The following is a 26,452-nucleotide window of genomic DNA, read 5'->3' as shown; positions in this document are numbered from 1 at the left end:
TGTGAAAACAGATGCTACAGCAGACGGAGACCAGTGACAGGATTTTGAGGACTGGAGCATGAAACAGGGAAGCCCCTGGGGCACCAAACAGCTCGGGCTGTGCTCTCCAAAGATGACCTCTTCTAGCTGGCTTTAACCATTGCTTTCCTACTTAAAGGTCAAGAGGTATGTCGCTTTACCTTCGACAAACAGTACATTTGAAAGCTGAGCTAAGGTTTGCATTTTAAAACTAGTTTTCAGTCACAGATAATATTCCTTTTAACTCTTTCTCGCTTGGCGCTTCTGTTTTTGAAGAGATACACTTCTGAACGCTTTTGTACAGCTCTTGAAAGGCTGCACAGACATTTCACACCTTTGCAGGTATTCAAGTTCCTTTCCTCTGCGTACTTGTCAGGAGTTGAAATACGCTTTTTAAAAAAAAAAATCCTTGATCTCTTTAATTCCCAGAAAACCCTCATTATCATTTCTTCAACAAACTGCTCTTTGCCTTCAGCTAAATCATGTATTTGATAAAAAGCAGCAGCAAAAGCAACTGGAGAATGAAGAGAAGAAAAGAGCCCTCTCATCACCCATACTTCTGTAAGGCCCAGTGAACTGCTAGAGAAGGAGACAGTGTAACAGCCTACGCAGAAGATCAGAAGAATATCCTTTAGAAAGTTTCAGGGACTCGTAGCAGCAGCGCGTTGCATGAGCAAAAGCACCCTGTAGAGCCAGCTCATTTGATTCAAGCTGCTGTCCTCCAGCCATCTTATTTAAAGGTTAGTTCAAAACAGAAGCTGTCCTGTAAAACAAAGCAATGTGCTCTTATGAATGTGTTGGGCTTTTTTCCCCCCAAATAATTTTTCACTTCTTATTATCTGGAAACAGACTCTCTTCCCTTCTCCTCTTTTCCAATTCTTCAGATGCTTCCTACAACCAACACTTCTGTCAGCAAATCATTAGTCAACCATTCGCTTTGACACGTGGGGGTGTTTACCTACGAGCTACAATAATGTCTCTCTCTTGTGGATGACTGGCTTTCCTGCAGGCAAACAGAAGTCCCGGGGACTGAGGGGTGGTGGCAGCACGCTGTCAGTAGCCAGGGGCTGCAAAGGCCAACCTGGTGTCTTGCAGAAAGCCCCTGGGGAGTCCCCAGGAAACAATGAGGACAACTGGGAGGTCTGGACCCTGCTATGTTTTTCTGGTTATTCACTGGGCCATTTTTGAAAGGACTCTTATGAAAAGTTACCGCATACACAGTTGTTCTGGGGAAACAACAGCCAGCTACGGACAGAGGCAACATTCAAGTGCCCACACTTCAGCTCTTCTCCGTATCGGCCGTCTAGCTAGGCTACTGCAAGCTAGAAAGCTCCAAACACATTTTGTTCCCTCTCTGAGAGTGAGCTCCCTCTCTGGCATTACTGGTCTGGGTAGCAAGTCACACAATGTGTTGGCTTGAAGCCAGTCAACCATGTATACAAGAAAAAAAATACATTAAAAAAAGTGGGGAACATAAAGGTCTCTGCTTTGAAAAAATCTTTCTTTAAAGAAAATGCACTTTAGAAACTTGAAAAAACCCCTAGTTCTCCAATGTTTAATCTAAATAAAATTAAAGAAAAATAACCATTTTTGTTCATTCTCTAGCATGGCACACTTTCTCATGAGCAGGACTGCTACAGTTTCCTTTTCTGAGTCTCCAGCTCAGAGACCCAATGGATGGAGAAGACAGGCCAGACAGCTCTCCTTCCCTCCAGGCAGGGGGTAGTCCACCAGCCACCTCGAGAAAGGGTGGAGAGAGCTGCCTGCAAGTACTTAGTTGACTTGAGAAAATAAAATTTAGAAGTATTTATGGTACTTGTGATAAAACTTTGGAAAGCCTAGAAATAGTTGGTTGGTTGTTTTTTTTTTTTTTTAGTTTCATCTCCAGGGAATGAGTTTTCACCAATTAACATGTTTAGATCGAAACTGAACCTACCTCTGTTCCCAAAACAGCATTCAAACTTAAAGGTTTGAGTAGATATGTCTGCTGTTATGTATGTTTAGTATGAATGCTGTTCTCACCGACAAAAATGGCTTTAATCTAGACAACATGTACGGTCACCTCCTTGCTGCCCCATTTCTTTGGGGTGTGCAAAGCATACCACCACACTGCACCACTGAGCAGCAGCAATGCTGTAACTCCCCATAGCTTTCTACTAAGCCTTCCTTCTTCACCTATGGTTACAAGCACAGCTTACAGACTTATACTAAATATTTCTATTTCACATGCTCCAGGGTAGCACATTAATGCTGCATTTGAGAGAGGGGATGGGAAGTTTACAGAATCCTTGGCAACTATTAATGACTTGACATCAACCCTAAATATCAGCAAAGATAGTATATTAAGTAACATATACATCTTCTATTCCTCTCCTCAAAGCTTGATACTTTTCCTGAGTAACTGCATCGGTAGGCTAGACATTTACACTTGCAAGTTAATGAAACTTCATTTTGTTTCATAGTATATTTTTTCTTTAATTAAAAAAGCCTGTACTGTAAGAGTACAATTATTCAAGAGAAAATTCTATTACGAAAATCTGGAGAAAAAGATAAAAATACTTTCATATGTTAGGATATGAAGGCTGGTTCAGTTAAGTCTTCTTTTAATTGTGCTCTAATGAGGAAACTTGACTTTTTAAAGCTAGCCTATGGTAGCCTATGGCTTGCTTAGATTCAATTTGTGCGGTCCTTACATCAGCATAGATTTCCTTGGTGGTTTGTTGGGTTTTTTTGTTTGGGTTTTTTTTTTTTGAGAGGATAATTCTGGGTTTTCTTTGAATTGACTTTCCACTTTTTTCTGGCAAAATGCATGTTTTTCATTTTTTCCCCCAGACCACATAAGCAGATAGGCTGCCAAGTTTCATTCCCACTTTTTTCTTTCTGACGGACTGTTTTGGCTGGGCTAATTTGCCTGGCTTTTCTGCCAACAATGTATTCAGCGCTTCTTCCTGGCATCTTAGCAAGTGAAGCAGCAGCTAACAAAACAGCGTCTTCTGCTAACCGTCTACATTTTCATTTAGTGCAGGCATAAATTATTCATTCATATACAAACTTTTGCTGGCATTAACATAGCAGAGGTGATGAACTATGCCCACAACGCTACTATTTAGATGTGACAAACATTAAACACATTTGCAGATCCCAATTTTCTAACTTATAATGATGTACAACATGGAGAAAATATGTAGGTGGATATATTTCTCTCTTCTCTGTTACCAGAAATCATATTAGTAATTTGTTCAGAGACCAGTTTTACCAAGCAGAATGACATCACTTCGTAGTTGTAAGTAGGCACCTTCTCATATCTTTCTTTTCCATCGCTTTTGTATTTTTCACCTCGAACCATCTTAGTATGGGAAATATATGAAAAAAATAGAAAGAAATTATGCCAAAAAAAGGGAGAGTGCCTGCCAGCTGGAAGAAGTGTATAAGCATTAAATAACCATCCTGTTACAGAGGGCACAGATCCAGGGAAGACCAAAAATACAGACCATTATACTGCAATCAAGAATGAATCCCAGTAGCAACTAACAGCAGGGAGACAGTACATCTGTTAATTCTGTTTACTAACACCTTTTCATAAAAGAACCTGGAAAATTAGTCTGCTCAGATGATGACCCTTAATAAAGTCAATTAGGTATGGCATATATTCAATTCTGCAAATGCTTAGCAGGAAATACCCCCAACCTCAAGGATTTCTCAGCCCTCCCTAATGCAGTGCTGCTGGACCCTAGCCAACAGATGCCTGTGACAAAAGCATCGAGTCAACAGATAGATCCAGCAATTTACGCTCACAAAAGGTAGTTCTGGAGCACAGATAAAGTTATTCTCTGACAGATGACAGCCTCAGCCTGGAGCTGTCTACGAGACTGAAGTCAGTGGGCTGGAAGTGGACAGAAATGCAGCTGGTGGGTGAGGGTCCTCCTGGCAGGGTGGTCTCATCATACCTGGCGATGCAGCGCAGCCCTGGCTGCTGCCCGTCCCAGCAAGAACGGCTGCTACAGAAGACCCAGGGCGTCGAGAAGCATTTTAGCCCATCCTTTGCTCAGGGAGAACCAACTTCATCTAAACAAGGGTTGCCATTTGTCCAATCTGTTCATAAAAATGTTCATATCCACTCTAATTCTTATCAGTGCTTTATTGCTCCTACTGTCAGAAAACCTTTACCAGTATCTGATATGAAAACACCTTAACATAATTTAAGGAAACTCCTTTTTGTCTTAATCTTGATTAACACAAGGAATAACTGCAGAACATCAGCTTCATAGCAGATTCTTATTCATCTGAAGACTTAAATTTCCCTACAGTATTTCCTCTTTAAGATCGTCTTCTGGACTCTCTTCAATTTCTTAGAAGTCCTAAAACACAACACTTTTTAACTTAGGCTTTTTCAGCTCCAAGAAAAGCAGAAAAGACCCTGCCGGTGCCTTACACAAGTTCTCATCTGAACAAGTGAGTGCCATGGAGGGAATTAAGAAATAATTGCATGTCTCTGGCTCCTGGAACCCAGCATCTTCTGTTTGACTTGAAATGCTGGATCCCAGAAACCATTTGTGCTACACATTTTTTAAAAACCAAATTGGAGAAGATACAGAGAAAATCATCATATAACACTGCAGATCATCACCTCTCTAATCCATTACTCTGTTAATGTTGAAAGGCTCGCTGTCCAGCCAAGCACGTTATAATACTAAGACTCAGTGTGTCCTGGATTGAGAGCAAGTCCTGCTCACAGCTGAGCAGTGATATGCATTACAGATTGCTCAGAATGAAAAACCATGTCACGAAGAATACCATAGGACATCTGGGATGCTTTCACATACCGAAAAGGGCCCTCTAGAGAGGACGTAGGTCAGGAAAAAAAAAGTCTTGAACTGAAGTGACAGTCAAAGATGCTTTAGAAAAAATGGATAAAATGAACAGAAGATTGCCAGAACCAGCTAGTATTAGACAACACTATAATGAAGAACACAACCAGCAAGGGGAAAAATCAACGTCAGCAGAGAAAGCTATGCCTCTCCAACTTCCAACAGGTCTTTGATTCAGTCACTAAAGATGTGATAAATGCAGTTCTGTGTTGCTAAATTCTCAGGGGAAAAAAAAAATAGAGGAGAGGCTGATACAGGACAGGAAGCTAAGGACAGGAATAAAATGGCTAGTTTTCTCAGTGAAACGAGACACTGAGTAAGGTCGCACAGCATCTGTGCTGAGACATCTCTTCTGCACAACAAAGAAGTATTAACTGTGAAGTAGCAAACTTTTCAGGGAGTATTAATGACAGCAGGTAAGAAACCTGACCTCAAGGAGTTATCGAAGGACCCTATAATGCTGATTAGGCAATAAAACACTAGAAGAAATTCAGTGCTGGTAAATGCATAGGTCCTTGCAACAGGATACTCTGGATGACAAAGGTGTAACTGGGTTTAAAAAAAAAACAACCCTAAAGAATAATTAAAAAAAAGAAAATAAAAAAAAGATATATTCATAGAAGAAAGGTCTATCAAGGGCTATTAAACACAGATATGGAAGCAACGTCTGGCTCCGGAAATTGGTAAGCTGAAGAATGTCAGAAGCTGGGAGGACACTGGAGGGGAAACAACCCTTCAGCCTGTCCCCAGCTTGTACTGTCTTCCCCAGCTGGGCTGGATGGTGCTCATGGCTCAAGAAGGGCTTATGGCAGAAAGTTCATACCTTTACATATGACACAACGTCATTTGCACAGATATCACGGGATTTAAATGTTTCAAAATATTGCTTTGTTGCTACAGTACAGGAAAGCCTACTTTAATAACGAGACACTTCTGTAGTTCACATATTTCTCACATTGTCTTTCCCCGGTCAAATGTTCTCATTCCTTTAAAGCTTGACTGTATGCACAGAAATTATGCTTAGCAGTTTTTAGCCCAAACCTCAAAAACGCATATACTAACAGAAACACATTTCAGTTCTATGAATGCCACATCCTGAAGCTAGCATTACACTGTTTTTAGTAGAGGTCCACAAAAAATAGTTTTAACAATGCAAAAGTTTAAAAGAGGCTTATTAAAACAAATATCAGAGTTCTGAATGTTAAAGATGTCATCAGAGACATCAAGGAATCCATGAGCCAAAAGAAAATTAATTTCACTAGCAATGAGCATTAAATATTATTGCTCTCATACATCCCATCAAGACAGAGGCAAAACAAACAAAAGAGATCATTTCATTTGCATATATTTTTACAGAACTTCACGTGACAAGAATTAGGGAGGAAAATGCTTACTTTCTTCAATATAAATCTTCAAAATAAAAGAGTACATACATGGAGAAGGGAAGATATGTCACAATAAATCTAAAAAAATTATTGCAGGCTTCAGGAAAGCAGTATTTCTGTTCATTATTAAGCTTGTCTCATCTGCAGATGTAGCAAAATTTTCACTAAAGGAAATGAACACTGGCTAGCTGATGCATCTTAAAAGTTTTATTTCAACATCCTGCTCAGTTACAGCTTAGACTATCTGCTGTCATGAATTCCAGTGATACAATTCCCTTTCACTGATGCTAAAGGAAGAGGGACTGTATCCAACAGCTCGTGATGTGCACCTGAAATAATCCAGTCACATCACATACGCTGCCTAGCAAAAAAGAAAAAGAAATCTGCTGCTGACCTCTCCATTAAAAAAAAGAGAAAATGTATGATGATCATCATACAGTACAGGTTATACATTTCTTTGGTTTTGCCCATTTTTTAAAGTTAGATAATAAATCTTAAAAGCACAGTACTGACTTCTAAGAAAAAATGACCGGCTTCCTCCTAGCAGCAAAGTCTAAATGTCTTTTATATTCCCTCGACCTACCACATTTGTGGTGGCACTTTACCACAAGCCTAGAAGTGCTAGAAGAGCTTCTAGCCTAAAAGAGCTAGAAGTGCGAGACCTTCTAGCCCAAAGAGCTACAAGTGCGAGTTGTGTGCTACTTCGGCTTTCTCATCAGCCTTCTGTCCAGCGTCAACTGACTTCGAATCTCTCCCTTCATCTCTCAGGGCTGAAACGCAAAAGGAGCTGCAGAGCAAAGAAAACTACCCTGCTTCTGTATGTGGCTTCCCTACTGCTGCAACTGGGGATGGCTTCTGCTCTGCTGTCCCTATCTAATTTCCCTAGTTATAATCTTCCCCCTGCTGAACAGCTCTAATGCTTTTCTGGAAAATTACTAATACTTTGCATCATTCGTAGTACTGCTATTCCGAATAGCAGCCACAAAATGGAACAAACACATTGATTCCATTTTTCAGTTTAACAAGACTATCACTGTATTGACAACTCCAAGTATTTAAAAACTCCTAAAATTAGAAGGTTCAGAGGCATAATTAACATTCCTATTTGCCTCTTCTTTTATTTTTTGAACCTTGAGTCATCTGCTGAAGTTCTTTTCTACAACTATGAAAAACAAAACCATGCCTCCCTCCCCGCACAGAAACCCAGAATCTCTCAATCCTCTCATTTCAGGTGCTATGGCTTCAAAAAGCACAGCAAGTAACAAGATCAATTATAAAATCACGGAGGTCAATAACCCTGCTAGAAGGACGGGAAAAGTGTAAAATCTGCTTTTTTTCTTCCTATTTATCAAAGACATCATCTCTTTGGATTACATTCTGAAGAAATTTTATTTTTTTCCTTCAACCACTGATGAGCACTTTAGTTTTGTTTTTTCCTTTTAAAGAGAAAATAAAATTAATTTCTAAAAAAAAAAAAAATCTCATTTAGCAATCCATATTCACCATGGAAAGTCTCCTATTTGCCACCGGTTAGTGGATTTTTCCCCAAGCAAAAGGAAATTACTCTTGACAAGCTCAGTTATGAATAGTGACTGGCTTTCCTTGGATCAGAGTTCATAGGAAAAAGTTGTGTTCAAGGTAACCTGACTAGACTGTGTTTCAATAATTCACTGAGCAGTAGTCAGCTTTGCTGAAACAATGGCAGTCCATTTTCCAGAGTCTGGAACAACAAATAATCAGCTAAACATCCTTTGTTGGGGTTTTTTTGGTGTTTTGTTTTTGATTTTATGTAAAGCAACTATAGTTACAAGGGATAGAGGAGCTTTGAAAATACTAGTCAACAAGAAAAAAAAGAAGAGAACGCTTAGAAGAAAAATCAGAAAAAGTGAACACTGCTTTTACTTCAAAGGAGAATTTTCCTACCTTGTTCATGGGCAATGTATTTTCTCAACTGACACAGAAGGTCTACTGCTTATTCTGAAAGATGGAATTACCTTTTCATTCAAGACAGGCCCCCACCCCCCTGGTAATAGCTCATGACCATGCAACGTCATCAGCCAACTGGTGAAGGACGCATGTATTTTTTAATAAGGTTATTTGACTTTAAATAGGCATCTTAAGGGGGGGTGGGGAAGCGCATTTGAAACAACTGATGCCTGTTTCTTGTTTTATCTCACTTCTTTCTTTAAGTAAGGTGGAATTATAAGAAAGACAAAAAAATGAGCTCCTGGCAGCAATACCCTTCCTTACTTGACCCACTATAAGGAAACAATGGCCAAATGCCCCAAACCCCAACTCGATGTCAACAAATACAGGTTTGCAGTTTGTCAGCCTGTTCCCTCACATTTTCTTCTGGCAACATCATCTCACCAAGTTATGAAAAACTGCTTTTATTTTTTCTTTTGAATTCAAGTAAAATACACCACAAAAAGGCTGAAGGAATCAGAGTGGGTATAACTTTCTGAAGGACTCCCTGTGACCATCAGTATCCCTCAGGTGCCTGGGTTTATTTCCATTGGGTTTCCATTTCATTAAGGTGTCAAGATGCCTTAGATCATGTGCTTTGAATCTGTCCTCATCTGAGGGCACAGAGGCCATTAGTCTTCCCAAAGCTACTGCACTAAGCAGCAAAACTTGCCAAGTGCTCTTTTGATTGCAACTGCTTATCAGTCTGGCAAAGAAGCCAATCTGTCACCTCATTTTCTGAAGTCCCTCATCCTTTCATATCCCTTCAGAAAAAAAATGAGAATGGAGGACACCTAATACGAGTCTGGAGCCTCCATACTAAGAAAGTTCATTTAACTGAAGCTATTAGTATGCTGATAACCTCGTAACACAAATTACACTCTTGCAAAAAAAAAAAAAAAAAAAACAACCAAAACCAAACCTCTAAGGGAAAAAAAAAAAAAAAAAGAAAAAGGTCTGTAGCAACACCCTTTATGCCAAGATGGAAATTTGATTTCTGGAATATCTGGCACCTGAAGAGTGGTCCTGTGGGAAAGTACACCAGCCACTTGCCAGGCAGGGCCAAGCAATCGGAGAGAACATCAACAGAGTTGCCAACACAAACCTATGGCATTTGGTGGTTGTTTTGTAGAAACACAAATGCACATTTCTGCATCACAGGAGCATACTGAAGCAAACAGAGCAAGACTAGACAGCCAGCACCTGTTTTTTGGGAAAACTATTCCCCAGCTCAGATCTGTTCATTCTGTAATGAGACAGAAACAAAAACTAAATTCACACCTCTGTGCTTCATTTTCACTGTTGTACAACGGGTTCTTTCCTTTATTTGCATGTGTTTAGTCAGTCAAGAATTATAGTAAATTTTATTTTTAAATGAAAAAAAAGAAGAGACACTACTCAGCATGCAATGCATTGTAGTCATAATGTTGTGAATGCAAGACCCTTACAATTTAAATTTTTTTCGTTACATTTACTTACCACTAACACTACATAGTCTTCATTCAACAAAGGAGGATGCTGATACCTGACACTGCAGAGAAACCCATGCCTGTCCTTCTCTACTTATGAGAGACAGAGGGGGCTGATCACAGCAGTGCAGAGAGGTGTGTCTTGCACAGGGAAACACTCCCTGTCCTGACCGTTTCCAGTGTGATACTCGGGGTAAAGACTGTGTGCTCTAAAATAGGAAGTGCTTCTCTAAGAGGACAAGAAAGTCTGAACAGTGGCTACAGATGCCCTCAAATCTCATGATAAGATTTTTATTGTTGAATCAGACACTCCTGCTGTGATTGTTGACATCAGTCCTTTTAATTCAAGTAGCCTTTCTTTTTTTCATCCCTTCCTCCATTTAACTAGAAAGATCTGAACAAATAGCAATGCCATCCTGGAAAACACTGTCATCCCTGCACTGAGGACATGGATTTGAGACTTCCCCTCCCCTTCCCACCAGCAGCTCCCCCTCTTCTCCATCCACTCCTCCAGCTCCTTCTTGTTCTTCTTGGTCCTAAATTCACATGATATCCTTAATTTTAAAGATTACACTGTCAAACTAAGCAGGGCTGGCATCATCTTTTCCATGGCGCTCTGACTGTTCTTTATTGAGAAGCGAAACCTTAAAGCCATGGTCTGACACTGTCCAGACAGACAGTACTGGATAGGGGTTGCCCCAGCAGAAGACCTATTGGTCACAGGCAGTAGTGGTTTTATTTATAGCCTGGGCAGACAGTAATATATCAGCTTTAGCATCTGAAAGAAATGTTGGCAGTGACCCTTCACCACCAGTACCTGCTGGGAGGGTGCGTGCGGAGGCAGCTGAGACACCATGCAGTCGCTGGGGAAGGCAGCAAGGCAAGAAGCTGTGGAGGCTCGGCAGGCTCTGCCTGGTGGGCTGGCTGGGAAGTGCCTCCCACCTCCCCAGCATGGACATGCACCCCGGCTGTGTCCCATGAGACATTCAGGCACCCCATGTGTGCCCTGGCTCCAAGTACGTGAGCCTGGTTGCTGACCAGAAAGGAGCACCCTGTGCTCCAACAGGCTGTGGGATCCATGCGAGCTGGGACCAGGACCAGGCACAGAATTCTACTCTGTGGCCTAGAATAAACCCTAGAGACTTCAGAAGAACTAGGATAAACTAAGTCTTGAGTATGCCTGGGCACTGAATGTCCCTTTTTTCTGCAACATGCCATCTCCACTTCCATGTGGTTTCAACATAAACTACTTCAGAGTCTTAAAAATACAGAATTCACAAGTGTGACCCAGCCATTCTGCAGTCAACAGAAGAGTCCGCACCACCACTAAAAAATTACATGATAGGAAAGTATTTTGTCGACGACAAACACCTAAAGCCCAGGACAGCCTTGGATGCCCTCATAAAAACACGGCTATACCTCACAACGTCAGCTGCGTGCCATCGGCAGGCGGTTCTCCTAACCCCACCATCCAGAATTCTCCCTGCCATCCACCACCTCAGAGCTTCAGCTTTGCTTTAGCTAATAAGTTTTAGAGACCAGGATTTCAGTTTATTTCACTTCGCTGGCAGTGCTGACAGCCAGAAAACTTATGTATAAACCACAAAAAGGAAAGAGGAAGGAGAATGACAGACAAAGAATAAAACGGGCTAATAAATTCAGTTTTGTACTCACAGGTTGTCAGTTCCTGCAGGTTTTGACACCTACAGAGTGAGGCGAATATCTGACTCCTTGAAATTACATTATCACGCCACGGCCTGAACACGTTCAATATATTGTCAGTAAGGGGAGGGCTGCCTCTCTCTGCCCTTCCTCTATCAAGAGGACTAAAAGGTTCTGCAGTTTCCTTCCCCATCACACTGCCAATAAAACAGTTTTCATTTAAGGTGGTTAGAGCATAAAGCAACCAAGAAAAGGAAACAGGTCTGCTCCTAGCAAGGAGTGTACTTAGGAGGCTATTTAGTAGGGTTTTCTAGGGAAGGCTACCATGATTTCATTAAACTAGACTTCAAAACACTTTTTAATTAAACATGAATACAATACTAAACATTTCAAAAAGTCAGACTTCTAAATACACACACACACACACATATATATGATTACATCATATTTTTAAAACAGACTATTTGCTGGTCAATGCCCCATCTCTGTTATTTAGGCCATGTATAAAATGTAACTTTAAAAACATTAATTTTCAAATTTATACTAACAGAAATGGAAATTGGAGGCATTCTTTTCTTCTAGATGATAAAACATTGCAGTTCTAAAAATCATTCTATTCCAACTCTAGACAAACAAAGTATCAATCAATAATTAGTTTTATTTGATGACTACTAAAGATGGCCCCCTCGCTTCACAACGCACAAAATGTTGGACTACGCACTGAAGATAACACTCACATCACACACAGATTCTCTTGTTTCCATTCAGCTGCAATGGTTACTTGCCAGCTAATTATTGTTAAGTTATCACTTACTGGGAACCATTTAAGCATTGTCTCCTTAGATGTGTCTTCCTGTTGCTTTCACATTAACAAAATACATGAGAACTGAAAACGCAAATACTCAAATTGATACTTACAAAAATTATCAAAACACCTGAAACTCACCCATACTGAATCTACTGTACATCAAAACCAAGATACTTCTACTTTCTGGAAAGCATGCACTGAAAAAAAATGTTTAAACCCACTATCTTCAGGATTTTCACATCTTCTGTTTTGGTACTGTTACTATTAGCAGTGCATAACGTAAAGTTGTGGATGCATTTCATACTTTAAATCTATTCGTATCTTGGCTTTTTTAAGATAAATTTGAGAATAGTCATGACAGCATTAACAATTAAGAGCTTCACTGCCAGTTTGGAAATTACAAAAATTCATTTGATCAGCACAGCTGTAAGACAACAAAACGTTAGCCACTATGGCATAAACCCAAGAACACTCAATTGCTTTAAAGTCAAGATACAATACATTCAAGTGGAGATGTCTATAATGGTAACTATCTTCTATAAATCACCTAGTAGTAGAATTCATTTGCAAGCATGTAATTACAAAGTTTGCTTTTGAGTTACCCAGAGCAGTCACTCATTTCAGAAAATCAGTATGGGCTATGAGGAACATCTACTGTATGCACAGGACCCTTCTCTGGGTACCCCTGAGGCTCTAGTTATGTACTTACCAGAGATTTTCTGATGAAGAGATCTTGTTTTGGTAATTAATAGCCCTTGAGGGCTACATATTTACTCTTTTAAAATAGAGTAGAGTAGAATAGAGTATTTCAGTTGGAAGGGACCTACAATGATCATCTCGTCCAACTGCCCGACCAATTCAGGGCTGACCAAAAGTTAAAGCATGTTATTTAAGGACATTGTCCAAATGCCTCTTAAACACTGACAGGCTTGGGGCATCGACCACTTCTCTAGGAAGCCTGTTCCAGTGTTTGACCACCCCCTCCGTAAAGAAATGTTTCCTAAAATGTTTCCTTTTTGAATACATATAAAATTCTGTTATCTACAACAATGTCCAGCAAGGACTTCCACTGCTTAATTACACATTGTTCGAACCATTGCATCTTTCTGCTCTTTCGTGGATCTGGCAACTGCCTGTTCCAGCTGGGATTTTCTAGATCTTGCACTGAAACATCCCACAAGCAATCGTCTTTGATACAACTTTTCCATGCCTCCTGCGAATCTGACTTCTCCTATCCTTTCCCTTGTTTACTTCTTCCCCATCTGAAGAGTCCTAATCTTTGTCAGTCCTTGTATGGAAATTATTCCATCCTTTCATTGTTGCTCTGACCCATTTCTGAGTATTTTCCAGTTCTTCCAAATGCATTTTGGGAATGGGAGGTCACAAATGTCAAATGAAGGAAGTCAAATGCAGCCACGCTACAGATTTCTATGCAATGAGGTTCTTTGTTTTGTTCTCTATTGCTCTTGATTTGCCTTTTTTTTGACTGCTACTGAGAACCAAGCTGATGCTATGGTAGAACCACCCACCACACACACAAGATTTCTTTCCTGACTGGTAACAGTCTGCTGAGAACCCATCTTTTTCTATGTGAAATAAGGATCATCCCCCCCAAACCTTCGCTGAAGGCAAGGCCGGCTTTTATCCTTGGGCTACACAGGAATGCTCCTTTCTGTTCTTGTTTCAATCTCCAAAAATGTATCTCCTGAAAATTTAACATGGACATACCCTCTTCTCTTATACAGTTTACATGGCCTTAGAAGGCCAGCATCAATGTATTAGACTCTTTGTTTTGCATTTGGGAATTTCTACTCTACAAACAATAGCTTTCTATAGAGAAGCTGGAGAAAACTAGTTCCCCAGGCTACCACAACACATAAAAAACAAAAAAGAACACAAAAGAGAACATCAAGAGCTATCCTGTATTCATGCTCAGAAAGGCACAAATAACAAACTTGGCAAAATCACCACAAACATGAAGATTCATCATTCTCAACTTACTTACTACAGCTAGGTCCTTAAATAAAAGAACATAAATTTCTATATATACTAATGTCTTAAATACCATAGACTGCTTATCGGTGGTGCTCAGACCCCGTAAAAATGTTAAGTTTAAGACTGTGGGTACTTAGTGCTTGGGACTCTTCTGCTACTTGGCTTCTGGTTTCTTGTGTAGTTTCTTAACATTTGCAACGGCCAGAAATTTTCAGACTAGTACAATATTGCATGAAAAAATACCTCACGTTTTTACATTCTGAAGCAAAATATTGTGGTTATCCTGTATCCTGCCTCCACAAAATGGAATGCAATACAGACTGGTATCATTAAAATAAAAGCATGGTATTAATAAAATCCAGATCTTTATATCTTTGCTATTAATGTAAGTATGTATTTTGAATTACATGAAAGATTTTAGTGCTGCAATCTTAACCAATGGTATATTGCTAATTTACTATGTGCAATTGACTCAGACTAGTAAATGAAAACAGATTAGGAAGGCACATTTTCTTGCTCTTGTATAATTGCATAATGCTGCAATGTTTGGACTGCAAACTCCACAGGGGAACATTAAAAAATATTGGTTTGTAAATTAAAGTCACTGAAAAGTAAATGTCAGCCATGAAAACATTTCCTTTAATATTCCATTTTGTAAGTTGTTTAATCAGTCCCTCCTCCAGCTGAGGTCTGAATTATCATTAACTTTGCGGTTCAATAAATTATTAATACAAAATGGGAGAATCTAAGGGAAAGATGGTGCTTTAGAGCATACACAGCAGATGAAGAGTTACAAAAACGGGCCAGATATTTTGCTGTGAAGAGTTAATGCGGTAAAAGGGAACAGCTGGAGGCTATTAAAAGCAGTCATTAGAGGGAAGAAGCAGCAAACTGTTCTAACTGGGTCAGCTGACAGGTGGCTGTTATTCAGCAGTGCCCTCCCTGCAGCCCAGTCCCAGCAGCAGCGATCGACGCTACTGTGTGATCCTCGAACCAGATCTACAGCTGCAAAGCTGGGCTGCAGCTCAGGACATGTTGTGGGACGTCCAATGACCAATTCAAACCACCTCAGCACTGATACATAACACAAGGAGCAAAATGACTACTATATGTATGGGGGTAAGTTAGGGAAAACACTGAGGGTGCATAAAATGTTTAGTCTCTTAACCACAGCTCAGAACCCAGTAACTGAAAATGTACTTTTTCATTTATATATTTAACTCCCTAATATCTGGTATGCACTGCAGAGACGGAGGCAAATCATTTTAACCTCTGCATGCCTCAGATTTCCAATCTAAACAATGTTAACCAAGTTCACCAGACCCTCCCCAGAAGTTCCAAGGTTCAATCAACAGACACGTGTAGCCCCTTGTGAAGTCCTCAGCAGAAAAATCCCATATAGAAATGAACCCTCTACTCTGCCCTCCACCAAACCTGCAGGCAGGCAACTCTCCCACTGCCTTTTTTATACAGAAACACACTCATGAGAGTGACAGTCAGGAGGTGGAGGCATGGGCTCCATACCATGGTCTCTCCTGAAGGCCATGTCCCTGGCAGACTGAAAAGCTTCAAGAAACATATCTAAAGTCACGAAGGAGAAAGCTCAATGTGTTACTACTGATGACAATTCACAATACAATTAGTCATGGTTAAATATTTCTATTATCCAGATAACGACAGGAACTAAGACAGCTAGCTGCTGTCAGAAAACCAATGCAATAGGTAAAAGAATATTTTTCATTGTAGACAGAAATTTGGGGATATAAATAATAAAATTATCTAAACGTATTTAGTGAATATTCTTATGTTAATGAAAAACAATGTAGTCATAAAAGGAAATTCTCAAAATTCAGGAACACAAAAACTTGTTCTATGGAGTTTAACCCGTTCAGCTTTTTCTATAATTTTGTTTAAACTTTATGAAATAACCTAAACAACATTGTTTTAAGTATTTAGCAAGAAAAGCCAATCTTTGGCACAGGAGAAGTCTCTACTGTAAGAAATTTGACTTGAAAGTTCCCTGACGTTCTTTGAATTTTACTTCCCTCCTTTGCAGTAATCCTAACACAATTTTTACAAATATTTTAACATTTAATTTAAAAGACAAAAAGACAGATGCTCCTTTATGGAATTACTTGCATGAGTAATCTTTAGCATAACTGAGGCTGAACATTGTTGGAATATTTCTATTTTTAGCTGAGAAAAGCATATTTATTTTCAGAGATGAAGTTGAAAGACTACGCTGAGCCTGACAGAGATGCGGTGCAAACTTAACCACTAATTATAACAAAAATCTGAAACGTCCTATAGGAAAGTGACAAGTTCTTAATTTACTGAACGCTCTTTTTTACACAAAACCTCTCTCTTCTGACAAATTAGCTCAAAGATGTTTAGATCTTGTACTTGAGTGAGTGAGGCGCCATGCTATTGGTGAGCCTAACAGGGATCAGAATCGCATATAACCAGATTTCCTGCAATTCAGGTAACAATACACAACCCACGCCGCTTCACACACTCATTCAGCCTTAGCTGTCTTAGATCAAAGTTTTAGCAAGTATTAAGGACAGACGAAAAACCCATACATACCTTTTATATTTGATGTCTCATGCTGTAGTTGTAATAAATACTAGGTAATTACTAACAAACCTTCTGGAAAGGACAATTTTAATACAAAGCTTTCAAATATTTATGGTAGTCCCTCTCTTTATCAGGAGTGCTTCCTACCTTCTGCACTTTCAACCCTTAAACTAAATCATCTAGTGCGTATTTTTTCTTTTGCTTGGTACCAGCAGCACTCACAGCTGCACTGATAAGGGGTTACTTGCTTTATTGAAGCATATTTACTTTAAGAACTCCATTTTAACCTGAAACACATTCACTACGATGGACTTAAATTAACTTTTGTGAATTTATCTCATCTTACAGGACCATAAGGTAGGGCGACTCTCACATGAGTGCACTTGAGACTCGACCTGAGGCGCTCACCACCGTTTCAGACCATCACCTCTCTACCATATTTCACGCTAACACGTTGCCACTATTTATTTTGGGGAAGCTTGGAAGTGATCTCTTAAGGTGACTGACAGTAACTCACTCTAGCAGAAAAAGCGCCGGGTCCGGGCAAGGAGCTGGCTGATCCGGGTGGAAAGTCTCACATTGCAGCAGCTGCCTCTGCCGTATCTGACTCGTGAATAAAGGGCTTGTTTTCTATCCTGGCTTTCAATTAAATTTTGGTAAACACAGACATTTACTGAAACATTTAAAACAATCTATCTGACTCCTGAATGAACGGTTGTTTTCTCTGGAACAGATTCAAAGCCTGAAGCTCTATTCAGAGAAAATAGATCAGTGAACGCTGGAAATTTCTGTCTCCGTTTCTGATCTTTGCAATGTCAGCAGTTCAAATTTTCAGAGCTAAAAAAACAGCGCCCAAGGTACTAGAAGACTTCAAGGCTGGGTTTTTTTTTCACCCCCCTTTTTTCCTTAAGGATTAGAATTGAGGCGAGGGAACGTCTCCATTAAGGATATCACAACCCGATAGCCAAGCAGCAGCTCATCAGACACAAAACCTGATCTTAAAACGCTTTTCCTCCCTTAAGAGCTGGCTTTGTAGAGGTGCTGAGGTCCCACACTTTCACACTTCAGTTTCTGAGAGAAAATGCACGCTGCCCTCAGCTCTTCAAGGGAGAAGGCCAGTGTTGGCAGCTATTGACGAAGATGCCAGGATGGCCTGGGAAGGTTCCCAGCTGCCCACACCACCTTCCAAGAGATGGGAAGACAGGAACATCATGGTTGAGAAAAGCACAATTATCGTCTAATACCCCAGTTTCAAAAGATGTACATCTTTCTGCAGGCAAACCTGTCTCTCCTGGTAAAACAGAGGAGTTACATTTACAGCTTCTCCAGTCCATTTTGTAAGTCAGTAACTGCTGTCAACACAAGGCTTCTCAGGCTCTTCAGCAATGAGCTCAACGTTGTGGAGCAATCAGCAGTTTTTTATTTTCCTAGCTGTTATCTGAGGCATGACGGAAGAAGAGAAGTAAAAGCTTCTCGTATCCTCCCCCCGCTTTCATGTATCGGCTCACAGTCAGGCACACCTCATCCCAAATGACTTGGGTTTAATACTGTGATCAATATAGAAACTATTTAATACACTAAATCTAAACTTATCATTCAAATAGTCCCCTGTAAAAAAGCAATTCTTTAAGGTGAGTTTTCAATTAAAAAAAAAGAAAAAAAATACTAGGGAAGAATTGCAAAAGGTATGAGGCCAGCAATCAGGCCAGCCATCAGTACTGTGCTAAAGGGCCGCACTGGCTCACGCTCAGAGGTAAAACTGGCTGCTTACTTTCTTCACAGCTAGATCAGGCAATTGATTTAGCAGACCTCTGAAGCTACCATTCCATAAAATCCATTACCTGAGTTTTAAAAAATATGCCAGCAGATTTCCTTGCACCACCGAGGAAAAGATTAAAATGCAGTCATGCAATATACTATGAGGTTGGATAGCACAAGTCTTAAAAACGCTTAACATGCGGAATGAGTGGCTTTTGTTAAAATGAATTTCACTGGCAGGAGGCCTATACGTTACTGTGACAGGAGCAACTGCCTTCTTTGAGCAGTGCAAGTGATGGCCAAAGTCTGCCAAGGAGGGATGGAGGACAGATTCCAAAAACATTTTCAGGATTCTAACACTGAATTACCAACAGAGAAGATCAAAATGAAAAACCAAAAATAGTTTTTATAAAGGATGCTGATGGTGCCTCAGACTGACAAACTGCCTTTTGAACAAAATGACTACTGACCTCAGATGGCCGCTTTTTATTTCCTCTTCATTACAGCTTTTGTACTGATCTGTGTATGTGTACATATGTGCGTGTGCATACAAATAATTTCTTAAAGAACACCCCAATGCAAACGAAAATGCAAGGTGATTTCTTTCTATTAGCTTTTAAATCAACACAACAGCAATTAGATCTATTCATGTCAGTTCTGCTTCAAGTAAAATTTCACTGGCTGTACATATCATATCTTAAACAGCACAGGCGGTACTGAATTAATACCAGCTTTTACAGAGTCAGTCAGTTGTGAGAGGTGCCAATCACTGCATGTTCCACTTCAAATGAGTAGTAGAGGCACTCAGAGTGAAGTACAGACTGTACCGCTCATTTTTAACATTTTCAAAAAAGAAAACATGACAGCGCTAACAAAATAATAATGTAGTAAAAAAAACCCACCCTGCATTCATTTCTGCAAGCTCTGTCCCATTCACAGATGAGGAAACAAAAGTCCATGCACACAGCATGCAAAGCTGTCGCGACTGCCTTCCAACTCTGTACACCAGAAGGTCAAAACCTGCTCAGCTGACGCAGGGACCTCTTCGGTATCTCTAGACATACAGCAAATAAGAAACCTTTTGCAACATTATTTAAATGACTTTATATCTGTATAGCAGATGTCATTAAAGTTTAAGGCTATACACAGTTACACTGATACCCTCCCTCTTCAATTACTCATAATTTATAAGCTTATCTGTTCACAGGGCTATGCATGACAAATAACAGTAGTGAAGTACGAAAGAAATCAACACAGCCCCGTCATACAGAAAAAAAACCTCAGCCCTCCTTGGATCCATCTGACCTCAGCTAGGACTGAAACGTGTTGTGTGGCAGTTGTTCAGAGCTGTGTTCTCTATGGCTCATCCACATCACATCTTGTACTCTTCTGCCCCTCCAAAACATCGTCAAAACATCCTCTCTCTTTGTTCTCCAAAAGCCACAGCCCTCTCTTGTTTTGACTTTATGTCTGGCCTGCAACATCTCACTGCAGACCATCAAGCTGTCCTGTCACCGCTGTGTCACTGAACCCTCTGCACATTCAAGTGTGGCTGAAGGCTGAGTTCAATCAAACTGGATCTTCATTATAGAGAGGGTAACAATTAATTCCACCATTTTGTCGTCTTAGGGAGGTGTTGGTGTGCATGCAAAGAGGTCAGTATCAAACAAACCGACCACCTCCCTAGCTTCTGTGTTTCTCATTCAGCATTTGTAGAACACTTACTGCCACAGGACCTTGGTCTGTGACAAAGGCTGACAGACATTATGACAGTTCAGCAGTTGCGCAAAACTGAAACTTATGAACAGCTTATCCAGCATTATTGCCACCTTCTTAATCCAAAAAGGGCAACAAAACCAAACCAAGAACTGAGATCAGAGCCCTGGTATAAAGAACACTATGCACAACTTACCAGCAAGAACATTAGAGGCTTGGGCTCACTGAATTGCTCCGTTTCCCAATTTTCCTCTGAGGCTGCACAGTTACAGACATAGTTTCAACCTAAAAATCTGTCTGAATATTCACAGTGATAAACACAGGCAGAATTATTATGCTTAACCACTATACAGTGCAAATCCAACTCAGTGAAAGGACTGTAATTCAACAGCGGCAATCTGGGACTTGCTGTCAGCTTATACAAGATCAAACTGGATCGCTGAATTCATCAGCAACACTACATACTAAAGCTGACCAAACTAAGGACCAGGCAAGACAAAGACAGAAGAAAAAATGCAAGATGGAAGATGCCTCAGTCTCCTACTTTTCAAGCATCCAGTCTGAACATTAGCATTATGTAATGATGCTGGGAAATCGGTAATCAAAGCCTTTTATTTAAACATACCAGATATCTTTCCTCCTGCCTCATGCTGGGGGTACGGATCATGTGATTCTGTTCTCCTCTCCAGTCTCCGAAACGTCGAAAAAAATAATTGGATAAAAATCGATTGACAGGATCTCTAATAATATTGATGTACACCGGCTGGTCTCCTCCAAACCTGGTGGGAAGAAAAATGGGTGAATCTCATCAGAAGGTTCCACACAGGCACACGTATCCATCTTTCATCTGAATGTTTTCAAATTACTCTCTACAGAAGTTCAGAGCTTTTACAAAGTTAGGAGTGAAACTGAGAAGCTTACAACTAGTTACCAAAACTTTGTAAAAGCATGTAAGATCTCTTTAGGATGAACAGTAAATACGCTATCACCTTAAGCTACCTGTGTACTATAAACATTTTAGTTTAAGACCATTTTTTCCACTGTGTCAATAGTTTTGCTTCTTGAGTTTTCTCCTTGCTGTTTTCAGATGAATCCAAGAATGAGCATTTCTTCTTCTCAATACGTTTCCCATCTGGGAAGTCATGTCAGAGCAGGCACCGCCTAACACTAACTGCCATAAGGCAGCCTTGGATCACTTTCACCTGTACATTAAGTGTAGTAACGTGCAAAGGATTTTGCAACATTCAACCTTATTTCAAAAGGCTTCCTTTGGATGAACTGACAGATATGCATGGTATTTCCATCTTTATATTTGCTGGAACTTGTGCAGATCTTCCTCCCCTCACCCCCAACCTGCACCACCGGCTGGATTTGAAGTTATTTCGTGGTTATGCAACGCCTTATCCTTGTACTGCACTTCATGAAGATTTTTTTTAAAAAAGTCAATATGAAAATTCCTGCTTCAAAAAAGAAATTATCAATTTCGAGTACACATGAGTCCAAGGAAAAGGAAAGGGTAAAACCAGCTGTGATCAGGCTCTGCACAAAAGCAAAGTGCAGCACAGGTACCTGCAATTTAGAGCTGAGAAGATAAACCAGAGCAACCTCATCAGCTCAACTTTACCCTCTTGTACGCCTCCTCCTGGTACTTCATGACTAACATCTTCAGTTTAATAGGTGGGATACAAAAAGAGGAAAGGAGGAAAAGGGAGTTTGAGAAGGTCTGTGATTATACTGTATTTTCACAGTGTTAAAATATTGACTGCATATTTTACATCAATACACAGCATGAGGAGAACAGGCCTAACTGGAAGAAAAAAAGGAAAGTTGCTTACACTCTTCTGTGGTCAAAATTGAAGAATGGACATTTATGCTATGGAACAGACTTATGGACTACATATGCTGTGAGATAAAGAACAAAATAAAACCTTTCTGGATTGAGAAGTTCATAGGATAAATTCAAATTGGAATTTGCCCAAGAACATGGATTACGTTTCTCCCTTCTGTTTCCCCAATTTAGGAGAACAATTCTTACTTAAGCACTAGCTTATGCTTTATTTTGGGAGCTTGAGGACATAGCCATATTTAAGTATTTAAATGCTGTTCTGATGATTTTCTGAGTCACAATTTATATATTCTCTTTTAAAATGTAAAATATTAGAAGAGAGAAAACTGAAGACATCCTTTATATTAAAAAACCCCTCTTGGCTTCTCTTCATCTTTGGAGTCAGATGAATAATTGAATATGTATAATAAAAGATCAGGGCTCCTCATAAATATTGAGAAGCCAGCAAAATTGTTTAAAAATATGAATTCTAGTAAAAGACAAGAGAAAAATCCCATACAGTTTCAACTTGATTTTTATTCTGCGATACCCCAGACCACTAAATACAGTCTGCAAAGGCTTGTCTCATGAATAACTATGCATATCAGTAATTCCATTGACCTCAATGTCACAGGATCACTGCCATAATTTGAAACTGCACAGACAGCATAAAACTTTAAAACACTCCCATTAAGAAGGCAGGTGCTCCTTGCTTCCTGATTAGTGCATAGCCCAGTTTGGACATGGGTGTGCAAGGGAAGTATCCTGAATTCAGTATCCTGAATTCTTCTCTGAGCTTGTCTTTGCCGCTTTTTGTCTTTATACAGAAATAAAACCTACATTAAAAAAAGGCATTCCTGCAAATACCATAGTACAATGAGGGCATAAAGCTTTGACAATATTTATTCAAATAGAAAGCTGCTGGTGAATGCCATGGCTGGTAGCCATGAAAACTAAATTTTTCAAGTGAAATGGCTGGCAAGAATAGGTCGCATCTAAATTACTGAACACATTATCTTCCTGCTGCTTGATGCAGAACAGCAATGATCTAAAGACAGAAGAGAGTGGAGAAGAGCAAAGGAAAGGGGAAGCAATGAAGACAGTAAGAAGTGATGACAGCAGCAAGTTGTCATAAGACAGAGACAGAAAGATTACAAGATTCAGAGAAGCAAGAGAGCAGGGATATCCTGCCCCGGGTTTTGTAGAGGATGCTAAGCCTAAATGTTCCTCAGAAGAGAGAAAAATCACATGCAGGCAGCTATTAGTTGTCTAGATACAAATATTCAACACATACTGTCTTTTCTAAAGTAAAAGGCGGGGTCAGATTGCATAACCAACCCACCGAAGTGTCAGAGCCCATCCTTTTGCTGGTATGGTCATGTCCCTGAACACATGAACTGTAAATTCAGTACCAAGAGCTCTGAGAGAAGAGGCACATGCAAGCTCATCTGTCCCAAGAGGACACCTGAGATAGGACGCCACTCTTTCACAAACAGCTACAGAGGAACTTCGCATTTCTGAAATGGAGACTGTGCCCCCCCACAGGACAGCTTGAATTTCTGATTTTCTGCACACCATAACCAGCCTGGTATACACCCAGCTGCAGTTCCTCCACCAGGCAACAAGCAGGGAATTTTTAGAAAAATTAAGTCTGTTCTGGCTCTTATTCAAATCTGCATTTTTAAAAAAAAATAGTTTATAATACTTCATATTCCAACCATTTGTTTCTGTGGACTGTACTGAGACTCTTTCATTGAAGCTAAGCAGCACTCGCATGGCATAAAAAATCCTATTGGTTAAAAAAATCAATAACCTTAAGCTACTAGAGAAAAAAAAAGGGCAAATCAATGCTCCATTTGTTCAAGTATGTTCTGCATATTTTTAGGTACCTATCAATCACAACATATTAAATATTACTTAGCTCTCCAGAGTGAAACTTTTCAAATTAACACCACTCACATGAAAGTGCTCTTGCAAACAATAACATATTGTGCTCTCATTATACATTATGTCACCTTATTTATACTCAAATACCTATCGTGAAGGATTCAAAAAGGGATACAATCACATTTTTCTAGGCCTGAGCAGAAGGCTTACCTTCTCTGAGCGGGATCAAGATTGGATCCTGCATGATAAAGGTACCTGATCATTCTCACGCCCAGCAGCACTTTGCCGCAACTGGGTAGAGTGGGCGAGGACACCACTACTCCAGCGGAGCACTGAAAATGTATACACCGATCCTCTGCAGTGCTCTTCCTGTACTTAACTTCTCCTGATTTATTTAGTATATACTATTAAATCCCATTAGTTTTAACTGCTCTGTTGTGACAGGAATATTTTTGGATTCCTCATCAAAATAACTAGAATATTTGCAAGCTTCAATCAATGATACTTACGTTCATTAATAATACATTCCCCCATCCCTTTTTTAATAAAAGTGAAAAAAAAAAAGCCTGACAAGCCAGATGTTGCAAGTCCGCCCCTTAGAAAAATGTCTCTGATGAATTCCAATTTTATTATTTACATGAGCAAAATCTTTGTTCAAAACCATTTACAAATCCCTTATAAGTTTAAAAAAAAAAAGAATTTAAAAAATTCAACCAAAGTGATTTGCTTGGCTTTAAAATGGAGGATGTCTCAGTCTCTATTATTTTTCATTTCACTTCACTTCAGGAGGCTGCTGCATTTCTGTTCAGCACAAAACTCTTTGCACAAGCAGAAGTAGGCTTCTTTATCCCTGCAGGCAAACCACACTCCTTGAGGAAGACTCCCAACCTATTCTCTATAAGAATGCTGGCTTCCTCTTACTCTTTTAATGTAAAACGTCTCCCCTTAAACAAATGAGTTCGTTGCTAGAAATTCAATATAACAGAAGCAAACAAGAACTGACAGTCACCTAATATTAATAGTGACAGTCGTATTGTGTCCTTAGAAAGGAAGCAGTCTCCTTTTACAGCTTCATACAACTGAGAATCACATGCCGAGAGCACAATTGCCCAGCAAGCTTTACTCATCAATTATGTCGCAGCTCCATTACCTGCTCTGCAGCACAGCTTCACGGGGAGGTCACGTAAAAGCACTAAGGTACTACTTTCACCTTTTTAGGACTTAAATAAGACGCAGTTACATCAAAATCTATCTTCTGAAAAAGGTATCTTGAAATGAAAAGTTACTATAACATCTTGTATTAGCATGCACTTGTGACAAAGCAACCCTATTCTGCACACAAGGCACCAGGCACCTCTGGGTGTTCCAGTGACCCTCCTCAAGGACGAGCTGCAAAGATTCCCAGAGGAGTGGGCTGAGGTACTGCCTGCCTGGGACTATATGGTCTTGCCAGCCTCCAAAGTTTATCTTCTTGCTTTTGTCTGTAGTGCCTCGCTTCCAGCTTTTGTGCCTTCACCCTACGCTGTGCTCATGTTTTCAAGCTTTTCTTTGGAATTAGGAGGGAAAAAAGGAAAGTGAGTTGAGATAAATCTTTTTGTTTCAAAACTGCATCCTTGGCTGGCCTGGCCTTGAATGGGAGGTGTGTCTGGGGATCCAAAGTGCCCAGTGGTTCAAGGTTAACAGTAAAATAGTGCAAACTGGCAACACTCCACTCATTAATTACCCTTTCTGGAGCTGTGATTTCAATAGTAGAAATTTCAGCTTCTTAAGTGATGTGTCTGGGTAATGTCACTGTAAAAATCACAACTGAGTCCTCTGGGAATTGCTTAGTAAACTGCCTCAGACCAGCGAATGGCTAAAAAATTACACTATAAAGCCTTATATTTCTCTATTTCACTATCCTGCAAATCTCCCAGAATATTTTATATTGTATTTTTCTCAGTCTTTTACATTCATGCATGCTAAACAATAAGGTTTTTTTCCTATGCCTTTCATTATGCTGAGGATATCAAAGTAGTTTAATATATAAATTCATAATGAACAGCACCAACACTGATACAAATCCTGCCTGGGTCTGTACAGAATCCCCAACTCAAGTAAAGGCAACACCTGAGACGGAAATACTAACTGTGTTTTCATTTATGTAATGCAAAGTTACATCTGGAAACAAGTAAGAGAGAAAACACTAATTCTCCACAAAACACTAAGCAGCTATAGTCAAACTCTGCATTATTTAAAATCACTTAATTCCAGATACCTTGTATTCAAGACTTTCCAAAGGTCTGGCTCAGGATCTCTCTGTACCTCTGATTAACATTTCATTATCATTCAGAGATGCAAATGTCACACATTATATAGAGGAACAGAAAAACTAATTACAAATTATTACAATAAATTTCCAGCAAATAGTAGAACAGTTGATACAGCTCTTTGGAAAGTATTAAATCAACAAACGTGGTGTGTAGAAAAGATACATCTTCAAAATTGGATGAGACCACAGATTTGGCTGAGATAGTTAT

General features: G+C 39.8%; 1 protein-coding gene across 1 annotated transcript in view; it reads right to left on the bottom strand.

The window, feature by feature from the left end:
• The window catches only part of UST (uronyl 2-sulfotransferase), a 172,676-nt gene that overhangs the window by 44,808 nt on the left and 101,416 nt on the right, over window positions 1-26,452 (bottom strand). The window contains 1 exon segment of the mRNA XM_050893787.1: window positions 20,847-21,000. Coding sequence (XP_050749744.1) covers window positions 20,847-21,000 — 154 coding nt within the window.

The sequence above is a fragment of the Gymnogyps californianus genome, chromosome 3 (genome assembly GCF_018139145.2).
Source record: "Gymnogyps californianus isolate 813 chromosome 3, ASM1813914v2, whole genome shotgun sequence".
In the NCBI taxonomy this organism is placed as follows: Eukaryota; Metazoa; Chordata; class Aves; order Accipitriformes; family Cathartidae; genus Gymnogyps; species Gymnogyps californianus.
Note: the sequence above shows the minus strand (reverse complement) of the source record. Positions and strands in the feature narration are given on the sequence as shown.